At 43.9% G+C, this 20851-nt stretch overlaps 1 protein-coding gene across 1 annotated transcript in view; it reads left to right on the top strand.

Annotated features, from left to right (window-relative positions):
* The first annotated feature begins 2384 nt into the window (after positions 1-2384).
* The window catches only part of MORC1 (MORC family CW-type zinc finger 1), a 110724-nt gene continuing 92257 nt past the window's right edge, over positions 2385-20851 (top strand). The window contains exons 1-4 of the mRNA XM_030205041.1: positions 2385-2458; positions 11607-11641; positions 12020-12088; positions 14003-14093. Coding sequence (XP_030060901.1) covers positions 2445-2458; positions 11607-11641; positions 12020-12088; positions 14003-14093 — 209 coding nt within the window. The 5' untranslated portion in view covers positions 2385-2444. The remainder of the gene's footprint in view (positions 2459-11606; positions 11642-12019; positions 12089-14002; positions 14094-20851) is intronic.

Here is a 20851-nt window from a genome sequence, read left to right as displayed (position 1 = left end):
ATCAATTACTTGGCAAAATCAATCTGGAGGAAAGGGTTTGGTTTTTGACCTGTGCAGCGTCTGCCAACAGACTGGAAATCTGTGCTCTCTCATTGTCCCCAGGAGCAGTGGAACACCTTTTTGGTTGGGGGGGGGGGGGGGGTGCAATAAACCAATCTCTGCACCTGTCACTGAAGTTATTAATACTGTGTGGGGAAATAGCTGGTGGGGGCCATGCCCCTGTGGCTCACCCCATTCCACCTCCTGTGCCTTGCCCTGGAGTTCAACTCTTGTCTATACACCATCCTGTCTTGAGGCTGGGATCTGGTCTGTGTATCCTTTCCTTGCAGGGCCGGCTGGAATCTCCCCCCCCCCCCCCCCCCCAACCAAAAAGGTGTTTTTTTTTCCTCTGCCCCCTTCCCTGCAGGTCTGCTACTGTTCCCTTGCTCCCTTACCTCTCTCACTCCTCTGTAAAGTTTACATTGGTCACCTGCAGCAGTATAACAGTCTGCTTTTGGATGGAGTGTGTTGGTGGGGGGGGGGGGGGGGGGGGGGAAAGCTGGAAAAATGTAGATGAGGTCTGTGTGAGCAGTGGGAATGGGATGGAGGTCTGCAGGAAGGTACATGGGAAACTGCTGTGATGATGATGGTGATGGTGGGAGGGAAGGTATTTCATGCCCTTGAGGAGATGCCAGCTCCTTATAATGCGGGAATTCTGCACAAGAAAATTACAAATAAAGGGGTGTCATCATTTCACACATGCTAATCTTGAGCATGCACTAACCCCCCCCCCCCCCCCCCCCCCGTTTACTAAGCCATGTGGCAATGTCGACACAGGCCATTCAAAGTGAATGGACTGTGTCGGCATTAGCGCACGGCAGCCTCTAGCGCGGCCCAGGGCCGCTGAGAGACTGAGCCAGGCCCCGCCGCCACCCCCCCCCCCGAGGTCATCATCACCGCTGCCCCGCCTACACCGTCCACCACCGGGCCCCCCTGAATTCAAATCATAGCGCCTCACCTTGACCTCACTCCATGTGAAAGAAGTGCAGCAGCGGCAGTCTGCCGATCGCCTCCCTTCGGGCCTTCCCTCCCTGTGTCCCGCCGTCGTCTGACATAACTTGCGCGAGGGCGGGACACAGGCGAGGTTGAGGTGAGGCGCTATGATTTGAATTCAGGGAGGCCCGGTGGTGGACGGAGGGAGGGGTGGAGGGGACTGCGGCGCCGGGCCCCCCTTGGAGGCCCAGGGAATTTTGCCCCCCCCCCCCTGCCCCCCTCGGCGGCCCTGGCGCGGCCTAATAAACTTGGGGTAAATCTGTTAGCGCACCTTAGTAAAAGGAGCCTAAAGTGCAGAATTTTCACTTTTTTTGTGCAGAATTCTCCAAGGAATAAAGTATTTCCTTCCACCCTCACTTCATCCTTTCCATGTAGACCCCAATAACATTGTAAAAAGAAAAGACATAGGGGTCCTTTTACTAAGGTGCACTGAAAAAGAGGCTGTACTAGTGTAGGCGTGTGTTTTGGGCGCACGCAGATCCATTTTTCAGCGTGCCTGTAAAAAAGGCCTTTTTAAAATTTTTGCCGAAAATGGATGTGCGGCAAAATTAAAATTGACACGTATCCATTTTAAGTCTGAGTCCTTACCGCCAACCATTGACTTAGCAGTAAGGTCACTCATGTAATTGCCTACGCACGTCAAGTTGGACTTACCGCCCGATTTTTCACCGCACGCCAGAAAATGAAATATATTTTCTGGCACGTAGCAGACACGCGTCAAAAATGAAATTATTGCACGAGCCACGTGGTAGCTGGGTGGTAACTCTCAAGTTGATGCGTGTTAGTAAAAGGGCCCCATAATCTCTAGCCGGTATACCTAGTATCAGTCCCAATCAAGACCCATAAAAACAGCCTTTTCTAAAATTACCTAGGGTATATGCATTTAAACGTATACACACACCCTGTATATGCATAAGTGTACCCAACCTGGCTGGAGCTGGTCCTGAATGGGGCTGAGGTGGGTTTGGGCTTGTGCATATACTTTGTAAATTAAACAGATGAGTGCAATATAAATTGGGAAGTTTTGTGCGTGCAAAAGAGAAGGTGTAAATGGTGCACGTACTTTAGGAAAGATAATTTTCAAAAGGAAAGGATGCACATGCTTTCTTTTAGAAAATTGGTGTAAATTGCTTGCATACCTCCTGTAGAAGTTAGGCAGCCCATTATTAAATTATCCTACCTATGGACAACCTACAAAAGCGACTTTACATTCAAAATGTCCGGTTTGAAAGCTCTGGGGTCTTTCACATTTCTCTTGCTGCTGTTAAGTCTTGCATGGTGCTCCAAAGAAGTGCAACATGACTCTTTGTTCCATGAACCCTCAAAGGATGAATATGACCATGGTCTCTTATCATTCTTTACATTTTTATAGTACTACCCATGAATTCCTGTTTGGGGCCCTTGCAGAACTGATGGACAATGCACGGTAAGAGCTTGTGCCCATATGTAAATGCATGTAGAGAGAGAGAACTATATATACAATAAGGGGCTAGATTTTCTATAGTTTCCTAATACCATTCATGTGCATTGTTAGTAAATAGCATCCATTGCATAAACTGGTACATATAAATGTTAGGGGTGGGGTACAATTAAAAATTTTAATTGCATGATTAATCGCAGTTAGCCACAGAATACATTTTTGCCCTAAAAAAGTGTGATTCAAACCAAATGTAAGCCAACAAAATCTTTTCTGACTCCATCTATAAAAAATTAAAAATCTCACGCTTAGACCAAGTATTTCTCACTTCCTTTCCTACTGGCTCTCTCCTATTGATCAGATCTTTTACAGGGACTCTGAAAATGGAAAACATGGTACAGTTCTCCTTTTAGCTTTATTACTTATTGGAAGCAAAGTCTTGGGGACTTGAGTGTGTTCATATGTGATGAACTTAAGGTGGCTAAATAGGTAAAAAGGGAGACGGTGAAAGCTAAAAGGATGCTTGGGTATATAAGGAGAGGAATGGCCAGAAGGAAAAAGGAGGTGATGATGAGACCTGGTAAGACTTCATTCAGAATATTGTATATGATTTCTGGAGACCACACTTTCGAAAAGATATAAACAGGATGGAGTTGTTCCAGAGGGTAGCTATTAAAATGGTCAGTGGTCTTTATCATAAAGCACATATACTTTGGTAGAAAGGTGAGATGTGGTAGAGACATTTAAATACCTATGCAGCATAAGTGCACAGGAAGCAAGTCTCTTTCAGTTGAAAGGAAACTCTGGAATGAGGGGACATAGGATGAAGGTGAAAGGGGATAGACTCAGAGGTAACACTTCTTTACAGAAAGGGTGATGAATTTGTGGTGCAGCCTCCCTGTGGAAGTGATGGAGACATAAACAGTATTTATTTAGATTTTGCTCACACCTTTTTCATTAGTAGCTCAAGCTGAGTTACATTCAGGTATACTGGATATTTCTCTGCCCCAGGAGAGCTCACAATCTAAGTTTGGACCTGAGGCAATGGAGGGTTAAGTGACTTGCCCAAGATCACAAGGAGCAGCAGTGGGATTTGAACCCACCACCTCTGGATTGCAAGCCTGGTGCTCTAACCACTAGGCCAGTCCTATTTGAATACAAGAGAGCTTGAGACAAGTATATAGGATCTCTAAGGGAGTGATAGGGCGCGTAGATGTCATAGATGGGCAGACCGGGTAGGCCATATGGTCTGTATCTGTCTACATTTTTTTTTCTATCTGTGTTTCTTCAGCCACAGAGAGCTTCATCACATTTCCAACATGAGAAACAAAAGCCCCTCACAAAACTAATTAATGCTGGATCCTGCTTCTGACCTTGGCAGTGGAGAGGAAAGGCTTGCAATAAAGTTAATGTGAAGGAATGGGGCAAACACTGAATAGACATGCTCTATCTCTGCCTCCTCTTCAAGCAAAGCTCAGCTTCTTACAGTTGCTAATGGGCACATGGGGTGCAGCAAGTGATCCTGATTTATGTAAATTAAAAGCACAGACAATGCCAGCTGAGATCTTCCAAGAAATGCTCTTTTAATTCTAAACACTCATAAGGTTCCACATTAGGAGTCACGGACCAAGAAAGAGATCTAGGTGTTGTCGTTGATGATACGTTGAAACCTACTGCTCAGTGTGCTGCTGCAGCTAAGAAAGCAAGTAGAATGTTAGGTATTATTAGGAAAGGAATGGAAAAGAAAAATGAGGATGTTATAATGCCTTTGTATCGCGCCATGGTGCGACCGCACCTCGAATATTGTGTTCAATTCTGGTCGCCGCATCTCAAAAAAGATATAGTGGAATTAGAAAAGGTGCAAAGAAGGGCAACGAAAATGATATAGGGGATGGGACGACTTCCCTATGAGGAAAGGCTAAAGCGGCTAGGGCTCTTCAGCTTGGAGAAAAGGCGGCTGAGGGGAGATATGATAGAGGACTATAAAATAATGAGTGCAGTTGAACGGGTAGATGAGAAGCGTCTGTTCACGCTTTCCAAAAATACTGGGACTAGGGGGCATGCGATGAAGCTACAATGTAGTAAATTTAAAACGAATCAGAGAAAATCTTTCTTCACTCAACGTGTAATTAAACTCTGGAATTCGTTGCCAGAGAATGTGGTAAAGGCAGTTAGCTTAGCGGAGTTTAAAAAAGGTTTGGACGGCTTCGTAAAGGAAAAGTCCATAGACCGTTATTAAATGGACTTGGGGAAAATCCACTATTTCTGGGATAAGCAGTATAAAATGTTTTGTACATTTTTGGGATCTTGCCAGGTATTTGTGACCTGGATTGGCTACTGTTGGAAACAGGATGCTGGGCTCGATGGACCTTTGGTCTTTCCCAGTATGGCAATACTTATGTACTTATGTACTAACCTAGAGTTATAGTCTCTTAACAATTAAACAAAAATAGAATGGTTCTGGAGGCCTTACCTCTGGATGGATGTGGACAGAGAAGGGTACCAAAATGGCATGGGGCCTGCAACAGCGATTTCCGCATCCGTGAAAAGGCAGACCCAGAGCCTGGCCTTGCAGCGTTCACTTCCACCGGAGCCTGATCTTCGGCAAAAGAGGAAATGTGTCAGGGTGTCAGGAGGGTGGGATGCTTCCGGGTCAGCAGCATGTAGAGTGTGATGAATCAGCGCTGCTGCCTGAGACTCCAGGACTGTAAAGGTAAATGCAGGGGGGGGGGAGGGGGAAGGCAACACAGAAAATTTGGATAGGCATTAAAAACTCAGGCCTGCATTAAAATATTAACACGTTAATCACATTATTAATGTGTTAATTGCCCATCCCTAATATATAAGTATGCTGATCCAGTTAATGTTTATTGCTAGTAAAGAGACCTCACTGCACAGAATGGTACCTCTGGCATATAACACGTTAAATCATGTTTATACTTGGTTATTATGCTATTGTTATGCTGTTAACAAAATTGTAAGTTTTATGTTAAACTGTATCTGCTGTGTACCGCCTTGGGTGAATCTCCTCATAAAGGCGATTAATAAATAAATACATACATTTTGCTACATGGTAGCGCTTCTTAGTGGATCTAGCCCGTAGAGAAGAGACAAAATATACAATGGTTGAGTGGACAAAGGAGTCATTAGAAATCACGAGGGAGGCAGCCTGGAATTAGGAAAGTCCCTTCCCTCACGTGGGAGCCATACAAGTTGTCCAGTTTGGTGGGCAGAGTTTCTCTGTACTACAAAATGGATGCAAGTATTATTTTAAAATACATTAAGGTTGCAGCACCCGTATTCTTCTGCTTGATATGTTGCTTCTTCAGGCCTTGATGTAGTAGTGTTGCTGAGTTTCAGCACACAGCATTCTGATGCACGTATTAGAAAAAACCTTTTTATTCCTGATACTGTAAACTAATGGCATGAAAATTACAGAGGTGGTAAGTGTGCACTGACAGAAAAAACCACCAGTGAATATTATTGTGGTAATCTGCAGCAGTTTGTTGCATCGTGAATAAAATGTCTCCCTTCCTTTCACCCTGTGAGTTGCATTGGCTCATGCACAAATAGAGTCCCTGACCCCTGTCACCTACCCCCATTCACAAAAATTCTCCCCCCCCCCCCCCCCCCACACACACATACACACAACCCTTGTGCCTGGTGCTGTTTGGTCCAGGTCACCCTGGGCCTGAGCAGCCGACATAGGAAGTCTCTGAACCAGAGAATCTCTGATGTCACCAGGGCCCCCCAGAACAGACATACAAACCTGGTTAGTGGAGGCCCTCAGCAGCATTCGCTCTCACTGCTCCCATCTTGAAAATGGCGGCTCCTGACTCCTAACAGTTTGTCCCCACACACTACTGGGAACCAGTCTGGCAAATAAGGTGGTGTATTTTTTATTGTTAGCAATGTAAAGATTTTACATTCCATAATAGAAAAAGGAAAATAAAACACAGCCCAGTTAGCCCACATCAAAGAGAGACATGGGCAATAACAAGGGAAAACACAGTGGGGGAAAAGAAATTCAGTCCCCCTCCCAATTAGCTGTAGATATTCCTACTCCTGTATGTGCCATTTTCAGCTGAACTCTCAGCAACAGAAACATTTTTCTCTTGGTCCATTAAAAGCCTCTCAAGCTGTGCAGGATCTATAAATAATATACAAGGCAGTTCTGTACTTGGTTTGAACACTTGCATGCCACTTATTCACATCAAAGGCCCCAAAATTGGCAGGTATTTGTGCAAGGCACTAGATGCCGTTCTAAGGGCTATAGTACATAACTGCAAGGAGTTATATATGTGGGCGGAGCATGGCTATGTTTGTATCTCCAACTTATGTGCATAACTTATAGAATATTATGTTATGCACTTTGCATGGTGCACTTAGGCATATTGTTTATCATTTATCAAAAACATGATATACTGCTTAATTTGTAAAACAAGTCAAAGTGGTTTACAAAATATAAAAATAGATAAACAGAGAAAAAAACTATAAAATAAGAGGAAAGCTATTGTCACTCCAAGGAGGATAATAAACAGATCAGATATACTCGCTGGGACGCAGGGACTGTCTTTCTTCTATGTTTATGCAGCGCTGCGTATGCCTTGTAGCGCTATAAAAATGCTAAATAGTAGTAGTAGTAGTAGTAGACGCCTCTGCTCCCTAGTACTATACCCCAAAACCTGAGAAAAAAAGAAAAAAAATATATATATAATCCTTCTAGAGACAGTCGAATGCCATTTGAAAAAGGTACATTTTGAAGAGACACGAAAGTTAGTAAGCAATTTCTCCAATCATGTAAATGTAGGAGAATTACAGAGAGCAGGTGCCAGGAGATTAAAAAAAACACTGTTCCTTGTTTACTCTCATCTTGCCCGTGTTTAATTATGAAGTACTAATCTATTATCATTTATTTATTTATTAGGATTTATTTACTGCCTTTTTGAAGGAATTCACTCAAGGCGGTGTACAGCAAGAATAAGCAGTAGACAATTATAGCCGTAAAAATACTCAAATCACAATACAAAGTATGGCGTGGAGGGGCATAATCGAACGAAAACGTCTATCTCCATGGGCGTTTATCTCCGAGAACGGGTCCGTGAAGGGGCGGACCGAACCGTATTTTCGAACAACATGGACTTTTATCTTTTTTTGAGCTGGGCGTTTTTGTTTTTCAGCGATAATGGAAACCGAAAGCGCCCAGCTCAAAAACGAATAACTCCAAGACATTTATTCGTGGGAGGGGCCAGGATTCGTAGTGCACTGGTCCCCCTCACATGCTAGGACACGAACCGGGCACCCTAGGGGGCACTTTTACAAAAAAAAGGTAAAACAGCTCCCAGGTGCATAGCACCCTTCCCTTGGGTGTTGAGCCCCCCAAATCCCCCTCAAAACCCACTGCCCACAAGTCTACACCATTACTATAGCCCTAAGGGGTGAAGGGGGGCACCTACATGTGGGTACAGTGGGTTTGGGGGGCGGTTTGGAGGGCTCCCATTTACCAGCACAACTGTAACAGGTGGGGGGGGGATGGGCCTGGGTCCACCTGCCTGAAGTCCACTGCACCCCCTAATAACTGCTCCAGTGACCTGCATACTGCTGCCAGGGAGGTGGGTATGACATTTGAGGATGAAAATAAACAGTTGTGAAACGGCATATTTTGTGGTGGGAGGGGGTTTGTGACCACTGGGGGAGTCAGGGGAGGTCATCCCCGATTCCCTCCAGTGGTCATCTGGTCATTTAGGGCACTTTTTGGGGCCTTATTCGTGGAAAAACAGGGTCCAGGAAAAGTGCCCTAAATTCTCGCTAAAAACGCATATTTGTTTTCCATTATCGGCGAAAGGCGCCCATCTCTGTTCGGCCGATAACCACGCCCCAGTTCCGCCTTCACCACGCCTTCGACACGCCCCCATCAACTTTGTCCGCATCCGCGACGGAGTGCAGTTGAAAACGTCCAAATTCGGCTTTCGATTATACCGCGTTATTCGTTTTTGTGAGATAAACGTCTATCTCCCGATTTGGGTCACAATATAGGCGTTTTTCTATTTCGATTATAAGCAGGATAGTATGCTACATTATAATGCCAATACAACACACAATAAAACATTTTAATAGACAACATAGTTAACGAGTAAAGATAACGTGCCGGTATATAGGGGATGACAAGCGATGCAAGGTATACTGGTCTTCCCTCATACAATACCTTATGGGCCATTATCAGTAATTTAAATTTAATTCTAGATTCAGTTGAAAGCCAGTGCAGATCTGGCATAAATGATCTTGCCTAAATTTTGGCATGCCTGTTCCAGTTTACACTAGCATTTTCATAATGGCATCTTAGCACACAGATGTTGTTGTAAAATTGGTGCTCTTTGCACTCTTTATGATATATTGAGAATGTAGGAGCGCTTTGGCGCAAGGACGTAATAAGGGCAGCTTGTGGATTTGATTTCTTATCATCAGCACTATAGAGAACGTTTAAGTGCTATTGTGGAAGAATTATTGCAGTTTGAAATATTCCAGAAGAGAAGCTGTGGAATTAAAATGTTAAGGTGATAAGTTCCCCGAACGGAGGAAGATATTGAACAACGATGGGGGAATCAAACAATCACATCACGATAAGTGCCCTGTGATCTACTGTACATTGTTTTATTTTTGAGGATAAAGGAACAATGTATGGGACTGATTAAATCATAAAGCAACTTGCTCTAATAGGTTATAACTTATCCGTGCTGTATTTCAAGAAACTAAATAAATTAATTTAGACAAAGGGCCTCAGCCAAGGGTACCAGCTCAGTGGACACACCTATAGAGGCTACAATCATGGGCCAGCCACCACCTCCGAAAAACCTACAGAATTGTTTGTTATATCACTTATTATTTGATTAAAAGCACAGGTGTGCAGTTGATTCACACAATAATAAGCACAGAGAAGTTATATGATTGAGAAGCTTATCCACCCTTAGAGACATAAATCACTTTGGTGTTGTCTCACTTAGGTGAGTTTATACTCTGAGAATTCTACATTATCACAAAAAAATTTTCTTTTACAAAGATTTTAGTGTCTGATATATCTCTCCCATATATTCAGTATCCTTTGTTGTGCTCTGGTTATTGGATACTTGGCTTTGCAGAGCATTGGCATGCCTCACTGGAGGTGCCAAGTTATAGAATTGCCCCCAATGGTTTTACCAGATAAAGAAACTAGGCACTTACAGGGAAACTTGGAAAAACGTAGCAACCACAGCAACCACTCAGTTTCAGTAATAAAAAAAAAAGTCTGGCTGCGCAATTGAGTTGCTCTTGCAACATCCAGAAATATTTGAACTTTAGCCCCACAGAACACAGCATCCTCATTTTTAAGATATGATTCCAAAGTCTCAACATTTTATCATTCTCAGATGCTAATAAGATAGGGTTTCTTAATAAAAGAGATGCTGCCTTATTTGCATGCCAATGCACTGCTAGGAGTGGGGCGCTAAAAACAGTCCACTCCCACAATCAAACAAAGTCAGAAAACCACAAGGGTGAGAATGACCACAAAAGGCTGCACCAGGGTGAGAAACCAGAGCCTTTATTCAAAATGGTGAAGAACAAACAAATGTAGTGGACCCAACACAGGCCGTGTTTCAGCAATTAGGCCTTCCTCAGGGGACTTTATGGTATCCTTAGAGCTGCTTGTTGACAACAATTATATTGTTGTTGCCTGTTTGAGGACCCCTGAGGGGGACCTAATTGCTGAAACACGGTCCATGTTGGGTCCACTACATTTGTTCTTCACCATTTTGAATAAAGGCTCTGGTTTCTAATCCTGGTGCAGCCTTCTGTGGTCATTCCCATCCATGTGGTTTTCTGAGGTCTCAGGCGCTGCCATTTTTCAAAATGACAATGAGACAATAGGATTCCACTGGACACCTCCCCAGACCAGGTATGTATATTTGGTTGGGGGAGGGTTAGAAACATTGGAGGCTTTCTGGTCCAGGACTTCCTGTGCTGGGTGCCTGAGCCAAGGATGCCATGACCAGTGGTATCCTGGACCAAAAACCCTTTTGGGGGTGGTAACTTGGCTTACTTGGGCTACAAGTCCTCTGGTGTGTTCAGTACTCCTGTGCTGCATCTTTATTCCAGCCCTGAGCTGGAGTAAAGATGCAGCACTACAAGGCAAGTATAAAGATACATTACAATTTAACATGTTTCTTTTTTTTTTTTTTTTATATCAGAAGCAATTTAAAACTCAGGCTTCCGCTTGTGTTTGTTATGCTGTCAGTGCTACACCTTAATGCAATTTTACCACTGATTTTCCCGAGCTACTAGTTCTTACTGCATTGGAAGTAAGATTAGCACAGGACACTGAGAAGTAAACAGCATCTTACTACATCAGGACCTCACATGTAAACAGTAGGGAGTTCTGGCAGGTCCAGTTCAGAAAGAGAAAAGTAACCAAGTGGAGACAGAAAAAGCAAAAGTTTCTTTTCTTGTTTGATGATGTACTTATGAAAATGTACTGCTTTACTCTTGACGTCTATGCACAGCATATTCAGATTTATCTTTTGGAACAATTGATGTTTATTCATTTTTTACACACTTGTTGCATATTTTTGTATCCACACACTTACCTGTTTTATTCAATACATCCATCTGTTTTTAATGCTTAGTTTCTTTGCACACCATTTGATCATTCTGCTCATTTTAACTTATTCAATTTTTTATTATTATTCTTTGGTTTTTAACTTGTTTTATTGTAGGTTTTATCTATTTGTATTTTATGATTATACTGCATTTTTATCTTTGTATTTATTCCTTGATATTGACATTAATTTATATATTTACACTTACTTACATGTATTGCTTTTTGTCATATAGGCCCCTGATGAAGGCACACCAGCCGAAACATGGTCATGTTGTGTCTTTTGACAATATGCTTGGAATATGCTTGGAAGCAAAAATAGACTTATTTACACCAACTAGCTTTGGCTTCCTCATCTTCTGTTTCCTCACTCTTTGTTGTTGGCTTTGCATGTGTTCTTGGGAATTGGAGTTCTCCTTTTTTTGTTGTTGTTGGTACTTATAAATATATCACTCTCTAGTGTTAAGCTTGTATGCAGATTCTTCCACCAGTTTACACAATTCTAATAGTTTTGCACTTTCCTTTCAGAGATGCAGGGGCCACAAGACTAGACATATTTGCAGGTAAGTAAAGGAGCTGCTTTTGACTCACAAGATAAGAGAACAGAATCAGTAATCCTGAAGTAAGGGGCCAGGGTGTTTCAGAACTTATGACTGCAATCTTAAGTGAAGTTTGTGTGGGCATGGGGGTGATGCCCCCTAGATATTTCCTCCCTTCTCCACTGCCATTATGATTTTCTTATCCTTTGCCCCCTTCCCTCCTAAAGTAAGCAGGCAAATTATACCTATGACTGCCAAATTGGCTGGCATTTCTTCAGTCATTGAGAAAGGCATTTGTGGAATCATGAATGGGCCACACCTCTTGCTAAGAGGATGAACTCATGCATTTCAGAGATCTAAAGGAATGGATTTCTTTCTCATGGTTTCTTTCTCATTTTACAGTGGACAGTGCAAAGCTGCAGGGTGGATTCATGCTTTGCTTCTTGGACGATGGTTGTGGCATGAGCCCTAGTAAGTTAATTACCAGTGTGCTTGAAAGATTATGAGCATGCGTGGGGGATGTCAGCATTGCAGCTGGAAGCACACCACCAACTTCACCGCTGTTCAGTCAGCATGGAGGGGGGGGGGGGCTCGGGCAGAAGACATCTTCAGCTGGCAGGGCTTGGGTTTTTCCACTAGCCAATTGGGGGGGGGGGGGGGCAGAGAGGAGGGTGAGGGCACACCATAGAGGAAATGAGTAGGCCTATTCAGGCCACCCCTGGGCCTACCTAGATATGGACTTCTGGCTACACTGCTTCTGCAGAGTACCTCCTTTTGATCCAGATCAGCCACTGTCATATGCTGGGCTTGATGGACATTTTGCTGTAATCCAGGGGTGGGTACCAAATTGGGTTTTCAAGAGTCCCACAATGAATAAGCATGAGAGCTGTTTGAAGACAATGGAAGCAGTATATGCAAATCAGTCTCATGCATATGGAAATCTTGAAAACCTGACTGGGTTGTGGCCCTCAAGGACCATGATTGCCCAACTCTGCTGTAATCCAACATAACATATTGTACTTACCTATATAACTAAGGAGCCCTTTTACTTAAGTGTGGTAAAAATTTACAGATATGTAAGTTGCAAAAATTAATGCACAGTAACTTCAGAGCTTCTGCATTAACCTTTGGGGTGTACCCAGTATCTGCCCATGCAGTTAATGCAGAGAAATACTCTTCACCATGGACTTTACCATGGGGATAGTTCTAGAAGGAGTCCTCTAGTTGTAAGCAGCAAGAAGCTCCTTTGTTATTCAAAGCTATTTAACCGGCCAGACACAGCCGCTGACCGGTTAAATATCATATCAGTGCCTAACATGGATATTCAGTGGGAGATAATCGGTTATCTCCCACTAAATATCCGCAGTTAGCGGCTAGCCGTTAACCTGCTAGTTCATGTGACATAGCTGGTTAGGCGCAGATATTCAGTGCTTAACCGGCTATGTTTGGTGGTTCAAATAGGTCACATAGACAGCAGGCCCCTCTTTAACAGCTAAACAGTTAATTGTTTAGCGCTGAATATCAGCATAACCTGTTAATGTTTAATGGTTGAAAAATCCCCGGATATTCAATACCGGTCGTCGACATTGAATATCCGGCATCGGGCAGCAAAAGCACTGCTGGCTGAATATCAGGCCCACGATGTCTAAATAGCCTCTCATAGAATAACAGCTAGCAGAGGAGTATATGTTATGATTTTGTTTCACATACTTTGCTAGAGAGCATGTGCATGGATGGGGCATACAAGTGCATGAATAAGTTATAGTATGCTACAATTTAGAAATCATCTAGCACTCTCCTAGGCTCAGGCATTCGGCCGGTGTAAGTGATCCCGCCTTACATTCACCTATGTTTTTAGTCACTTGCACAAGTATTCTATAAAGAAAAGTAGGCACATGCTTTTCTTTATAGAATAGGCCTGAAATAGTTACCCTGTTACAGAATGATCCTCCACACGTGTGACAGATAACATGCATGTACTTAAATTGGTGTTAAGTGATCTGCACTGTCTGCTGCTATAGCAGTTAATTTGCAGTAAGTTGTCATTCCACGCCCATTTCCTGCCCCATTCCAGACTACACACTTAACACATGAATGAATGCACACTAAATTTCAAGGTAACTATTAGTGCACATAGCACAAGGTGAGAATGTACCTTTTGTAAATCTGACCTCCCCTCACGTGTTTTACACACAAATAGGGAAAAGATGAGTTTGTGGATTTATTACAATGTGAGGTGTTTATGATTGCTCTGTGGGTATTTTTCCTTATGTGAGCCTTCCAGGAGAACTTTCACACTCCAGATTTGAAGCTTTCCAATATCTGTGTTTGTGCTACTATTTGCACTGTAGATCATAAAAGCTCCAGAACTGTATTTCCTTTCAGAGGAGGCTGTGGATCTCATTTACCTTGGAAGATCTGCTAAACACACTTCTGGCTCCAGGCTCATTGGCCAGTATGGCAATGGCTTAAAATCGTAAGTTGCTTCTTTTCTTATAACATCATAGCCTCATAAATATCTAATTCAGGCTGCCCAGTTGTCGACTTCGAAAAGGTTGTGTCCTCTAGTATTCAACTGAGCCCGCAAAAAGGTGGGAAAATGTGGGATACAAATGCAATAAATAAAATAAATAAACTATGAAATCTGAGTGGATGAGCAGATTGAATAAGCCATACAGTCTTTATATGCCATAATTTTCTCTGTTTCTGTGGTGAGGAAAACTTGCAGAATATGCCTCATGGCATTGTTTTTGTCCCCTCAGTATGTTTCGGTCTGTGTTTTATTTGTGTTTGTGGATGTGTATCTGTGCTTGCTGTGGATATATGTGTAGCTTGGAGAAAAGAGGAGAGGACATAGGCAGTTAGGAGGAATTGGGTAACTGCTGTGTTTCAGTATTGCTGTTGCAGCTGGAGCTGCTTCTCTTTTAGAAATACTTAGAAATACGTTGGACCATGTTTTTGGAGACCTTTTTTGTTTTTTTAATTCTTGGTCTGGTCTGATTTGATTAATTTTTGGATTGTCTCTTCACCAGTTTTACCCTGTGCCTGATCTGATCCTGTTTCATTAAACTTTTGGAGAGTTATTTTGCTCGCAGACGGACGTTGTCAAGCCCTTACGTATAATCTCTTTTGGAAAGAAGAAAAAGCAGCCTGAGAGGAGAGAACAGTAACCGTTCGGTACTCTAGGCCAGGTTGCAGTTCGGGGAGGGGGGAGGTTAAGGTATTTTGTAGATTCGAAGTAATTAGTTAGCGAGACTCTGTTTTCAACAGGGCTGACCCAAAGCCTATGTGGACAGTGGGGTTCTACAGGGCAGGGGGGGGGGCGCAAAAATCACTCCCTATCCATTCTCTCCCCTGCAGTGGGTGGGACAAGGGCTCTAGGGGGCGTGTCACCAGGGTGCAATACCAGCTTGGGATGCTCCTGGCTTTCAGTGTTAGCAGGGGTGTAGCCAGACCTCAAGGTGGGAGGGGGCCAGAGCCCAAGGTGGGGGGGGGGCACATTTTGGTCACTGCCTCCTCCACCACTGGAGCAGGTGGGGGGAAGAGGGGTTGGTGGTTGGGAGGCGAGGATAGTGGAGAGCAGACTTATACGGTCTGTGCCAAAGCCGGTGATGGGAGGTGGGACTGGTGGTTGGGAGGCGGGAAGTACTGCTGCGCAGACTTGTACAGTCTGTGCCCTGAATAAGGCAGGTACAAATCAAGGTAAGGTTTACACATATGTTGTCTTGTTGGGCAGACTGGATGGACCGTGCAGGTCTTTTTCTGCCGTCATCTACTATGAGTGTTGGACATGTTATTTGGCATGACTGAGGATCTGTATGGTGTCTACCAGATCAGTCAGACAAGCAGATTATGCCCCTCTATAGCAGATGGAGACAGGGATCAAAGGTACTGTGAAGCTTGATACATGTGGATTGTTATGTTTGAATATGTATTATTTCAAGTTTCTAGTTTGGTTTCTGTAGATGGGGATGGTTTATGAGCTTTGTTACAGAAAATACTGTGAAGGCGTGCTGCACAGTGCCTTTCATAGGAGGGAATTTTCAATCCTTTGATCTCTGTTTCTATCTGCTGGTAAAGGAGCACAACCTGAACGTCTGGACTGGTTTGGTAGCACTCAAGGAAAGAAAACTTACAGGTAAAATCAATTTTCTCCTTTTCTATGTTGATCGTTACAGCACAGAAGATGAAGGTATTCTTAGTACCTACCTTTTCTAATTTAGTTTAATTTGAAGCTGCATTTTTAACATTGCTCAAGGTGGCTTACAGAAATATAGACGAAACAAAACAGTAGAGGAGACTAAAAAACCTCATGTCAAGGGTGTCCAAAAAAGTTACTTTATTAGATCTTCACCAAGACTCAACACAAATCATGTTTTGGACTATATGGCCTGTATCAGGAGTCTAAAATAATATATTGAAACATAAAGGGCCCTGTTTACTAAGCTGCGCTAAGGGCGCTCTAGCATTTTTACCGTGCACTAATGATTAGCACGTATTAATATGCTAAGTCGCCCATAGGAACATATATGGGTGACTCTAGCATTTAGCGCATGCTAATTTTAGTGCACGTTAAAAACGCAAGCACTTCTTAGTAAACAGAGATCAAGATATAAATAATATAACAATAAGCATATATAATTTATATTGAAGATTAAACAAATAAATGAGACATCAAAGTTTAAGAAACAGTAAAAATTAAGCTAGAAAAAAAACAATTGGTCTGTCTGGAATACTTAAAAATCTAAAATAAATTGTGCAACTAATAAATAATAAATTGATGAAAAAAGGATCATAAAAGGGAAATTTTAAAATAAAAAAGAAAATCCTTCAAACACATGTGACCATCAGTCTGCTTAAAAGAAACAGAGAAGACAATAGCAAGAATGAAAATACTCCTACCTAGATCAGCATAAAGCACCAGTTGTACTGTACCATCAAAACTCTCAGTAAAAGACCTATACAAAGAAATTAATGTTATTCTATACCTGACCACAACAAAATCCAAGAAAAATAAAAGTTAATGAATTAAAAACTACCAGTACCAAAACTCTCCTACATTACAAAACGAAATGCCCATAGAGTTTTAAAATGGGCCTGTAATATATGTGTGTCAAAATATACAAAAGAACAAAAAAACTAGAAAAATTTACAAAAAAAGTCACGAAACTAGATAGCGAGTGAAAAAAGGCGCTACCACATCACTGAAAATGCCAAAAAACCTCAAGTACCTAACAAATTGCATAGAGCTTACCTGAAAGTAGAACACATATAGACTGTTGCTGTTCTGCTCAAGCCAAACTGCTGCGCTTATCGGAAGAAACAGCGCACAGAGAAAAAAATGAGAATAAATAATGAATGGGTGACACGAAGGTGATGTCATTCTGGTGCAAACAAAATATATAAAAAGAATATATATATATTGTAAAAAAGAGTGCTAAATGCAAACACAATCCCTCCAAAAAAAAACCCCAAATCAAAAATGTATAGAGCATGGATACTTTTGTGTAGCGAAGTGGAGGAGTGGCCTAGTGGTTAGAGCAGGGGCGTAGCTACGGGTGGGCCTGGGTGGGCCCAGGCCCACCCAATTCCAGCCCAGGCCCGCCCAGCGCCAGCGCCAGCTCCCATTGCCGGCCACTGCTGCTTTTCCTGATGAGCAGCAGGGCCGGCGCTACAAAAAGAAGAAGCACTCAGCTGACTGAGCTGAGCGCCAACGCGTCGCTAAAGACAAGAAAAAATGTTTTTTAAAAAATGCGGCACCGCAGGCAGCCTCGAAGCATTGGCTGCTGGCTCTGTGCAGGCTCCTCCCGCCTCTTACATCACTGCCCCTGTAGCGAAGCAGGGGCAGTGACGTAAGAGACGGAAGGAGCCTGCAGAGCCAGCAGCCAATGCTTCGAGGCTGCCTGCAGTGCTGCGTTTTTTTAAAACATTTATTCTCGGGTTAGCGACGCGTTGGCGCTCAGCTCAGTCAGCTGAGCGTTTCTTCTTTTTGTAGCGCCGGCCCTGCTGCTCATCTGGAAAAGCAGCAGTGGCCGGCAATGGGAGCTGGCGCTGGTGGGCCTGAATGGGAGAGGGAAAATGGATGGCAGGATGGGGAGAAAGAGGAAAAATGGAAGGATGGGGAGAGAAAGAGGGAAAACAGATGGGAGGATGGCAGAGAAAGAGGGAAAACGGAAGGATGGGGAGAGAAAGAGGGAAAACAGATGGGAGGATGGCAGAGAGAGGGAAAACGGAAGGATGGGGAGAGAAAGAGGGAAAACAGATGGGAGGATGGCAGAGAAAGAGGGAAAATGGAAGGATGGGGAGAGAAAGAGGGAAAACAGATGGCAGGATGGGGAGAAAGAGGGAAAATGGAAGGATGGGGAGAGAAAGAGGGAAAACAGATGGGAGGATGGCAGAGAGAGAGGGAGAACGGAAGGATGGGGAGAGAAAGAGGGAAAACAGATGGGAGGATGGCAGAGAGAGGGAGAACAGAAGGATGGGGAGAGAAAGAGGGAAAACAGATGGGAGGATGGCAGAGAAAGAGGGAAAACAGAAGGATGGGGAGAGAAAGAGGGAAACAGATGGGAAGATGGCAGAGAAAGAGGGAAAATGGAAGGATGGGGAGAGAAAGAGGGAAAACAGATGGGAGGATGGCAGAGAAAGAGGGAAAACGGAAGGATGGGGAGAGAAAGAGGGAAAACAGATGGGAGGATGGCAGAGAAAGAGGGAAAATGGAAGGATGGGGAGAGAAAGAGGGAAAACAGATGGGAGGATGGCAGAGAAAGAGGGAAAATGGAAGGATGGGGAGAGAAAGAGGGAAAACAGATGGGAGGGTGGCAGAGAAAGAGGGAAAATGGAAGGATGGGGAGAGAAAGAGGGAAAATGGAAGGATGGGGAGAGAAAGAGGGAAAACAGATGGGAGGATGGCAGAGAAAGAGGGAAAATGGAAGGATGGGGAGAGAAAGAGGGAAAACAGATGGGAGGATGGCAGAGAGAGGGAAAACGGAAGGATGGGGAGAGAAAGAGGGAAAACAGATGGGAGGATGGCAGAGAAAGAGGGAAATGGAAGGATGGGGAGAGAAAGAGGGAAAACAGATGGCAGGATGGGGAGAAAGAGGGAAAATGGAAGGATGGGGAGAGAAAGAGGGAAAACAGATGGGAGGATGGCAGAGAGAGAGGGAGAACGGAAGGATGGGGAGAGAAAGAGGGAAAACAGATGGGAGGATGGCAGAGAGAGGGAGAACAGAAGGATGGGGAGAGAAAGAGGGAAAACAGATGGGAGGATGGCAGAGAAAGAGGGAAAACAGAAGGATGGGGAGAGAAAGAGGGAAACAGATGGGAAGATGGCAGAGAAAGAGGGAAAATGGAAGGATGGGGAGAGAAAGAGGGAAAACAGATGGGAGGATGGCAGAGAAAGAGGGAAAACGGAAGGATGGGGAGAGAAAGAGGGAAAACAGATGGGAGGATGGCAGAGAAAGAGGGAAAATGGAAGGATGGGGAGAGAAAGAGGGAAAACAGATGGGAGGGTGGCAGAGAAAGAGGGAAAATGGAAGGATGGGGAGAGAAAGAGGGAAAATGGAAGGATGGGGAGAGAAAGAGGGAAAACAGATGGGAGGATGGCAGAGAAAGAGGGAAAATGGAAGGATGGGGAGAGAAAGAGGGAAAACAGATGGAAGGATGGCAGAGAGAGGGAAAACGGAAGGATGGGGAGAGAAAGAGGGAAAACAGATGGGAGGATGGCAGAGAAAGAGGGAAAATGGAAGGATGGGGAGAGAAAGAGGGAAAACAGATGGCAGGATGGGGAGAAAGAGGGAAAATGGAAGGATGGGGAGAGAAAGAGGGAAAACAGATGGGAGGATGGCAGAGAGAGAGGGAGAACGGAAGGATGGGGAGAGAAAGAGGGAAAACAGATGGGAGGATGGCAGAGAGAGGGAGAACAGAAGGATGGGGAGAGAAAGAGGGAAAACAGATGGGAGGATGGCAGAGAAAGAGGGAAAACGGAAGGATGGGGAGAGAAAGAGGGAAAACAGATGGGAGGATGGCAGAGAAAGAGGGAAAATGGAAGGATGGGGAGAGAAAGAGGGAAAACAGATGGGAGGGTGGCAGAGAAAGAGGGAAAATGGAAGGATGGGGAGAGAAAGAGGGAAAACAGATGGGAGGGTGGCAGAGAAAGAGGGAAAATGGAAGGATGGGGAGAGAAAGAGGGAAAATGGAAGGATGGGGAGAGAAAGAGGGAAAACAGATGGGAGGATGGCAGAGAAAGAGGGAAAATGGAAGGATGGGGAGAGAAAGAGGGAAACAGATGGCAGGATGGGGAGAAAGAGGGAAAATGGAAGGATTGGGAGAGAAAGAGGGAAAATGGAAGGATGGGGAGAGAAAGAGGGAAAACAGATGGGAGGATGGCAGAGAAAGAGGGAAAATGGAAGGATTGGGAGAGAAAGAGGGAAAACAGATGGGAGGATGGCAGAGAAAGAGGGAAAACGGAGGATGGGGAGAGAAAGAGGGAAAACAGATGGGAGGATGGCAGAGAAAGAGGGGAGTTGGATTAAAGGATGCAGAGAAAAAGTGGAGAGTGGAAGGATGTGGAGAGAGAACGGACACTGAACAGAAAAGGGTAGAGAGATAGACACTGGTTAGAAGGAGGGAGAGAGACATTAGATGGAAGGATCAGGAGAGAGGGTAGATGGGTGGAAGGATGGGGAGAGAAAGGGAAGACGCTGGATGGAAGGGTAGGGAGAAAGAGGTGACACTGGATGGAAGGATGCAGAAAGAAAGAGGGGAGACTATTGGAAGGATGGGGAGAGAGAGGGGAGACACTGGAAGGATGGGGAGAGAAAGAGGAGAGCTGCTGCATGGAAAGGGGGAGTAGTGAAAGATTGGAGAATAAGAGGAAGGGGCATGGGGAGAACAAAGGTGAGAAAAAGATGAAAAGCCATAAGTAGATGAAGGAAATTAAAGAATGGATAGTAAGAATGAATTAAATCTGGACACAGAGGCAGAAAAATATTGAAGAAAGCAAAGATAAAGGAGAGAAAAATGACAAATGGCCAGGAAACCCTGGCAGAAGAGTCAAGCGAAAACGAAGGAAAGCAGAATCTAGAGACTGGGAGCAACACAATGAGAAAAAGTAAATGGCCATACAACAAAGGTAAAGAAAATAATTTTATTTTTAATTTAGGATAAAGTAATATGGTGTTAATAAAGTTTCAGAGACCAATACTTCCTTCCTTAGGTCAGGAGAGGATACCGTAA

The sequence above is a fragment of the Microcaecilia unicolor genome, chromosome 5 (assembly GCF_901765095.1).
Source record: "Microcaecilia unicolor chromosome 5, aMicUni1.1, whole genome shotgun sequence".
Taxonomy (NCBI): domain Eukaryota; kingdom Metazoa; phylum Chordata; class Amphibia; order Gymnophiona; family Siphonopidae; genus Microcaecilia; species Microcaecilia unicolor.
Note: the sequence above shows the minus strand (reverse complement) of the source record. Positions and strands in the feature narration are given on the sequence as shown.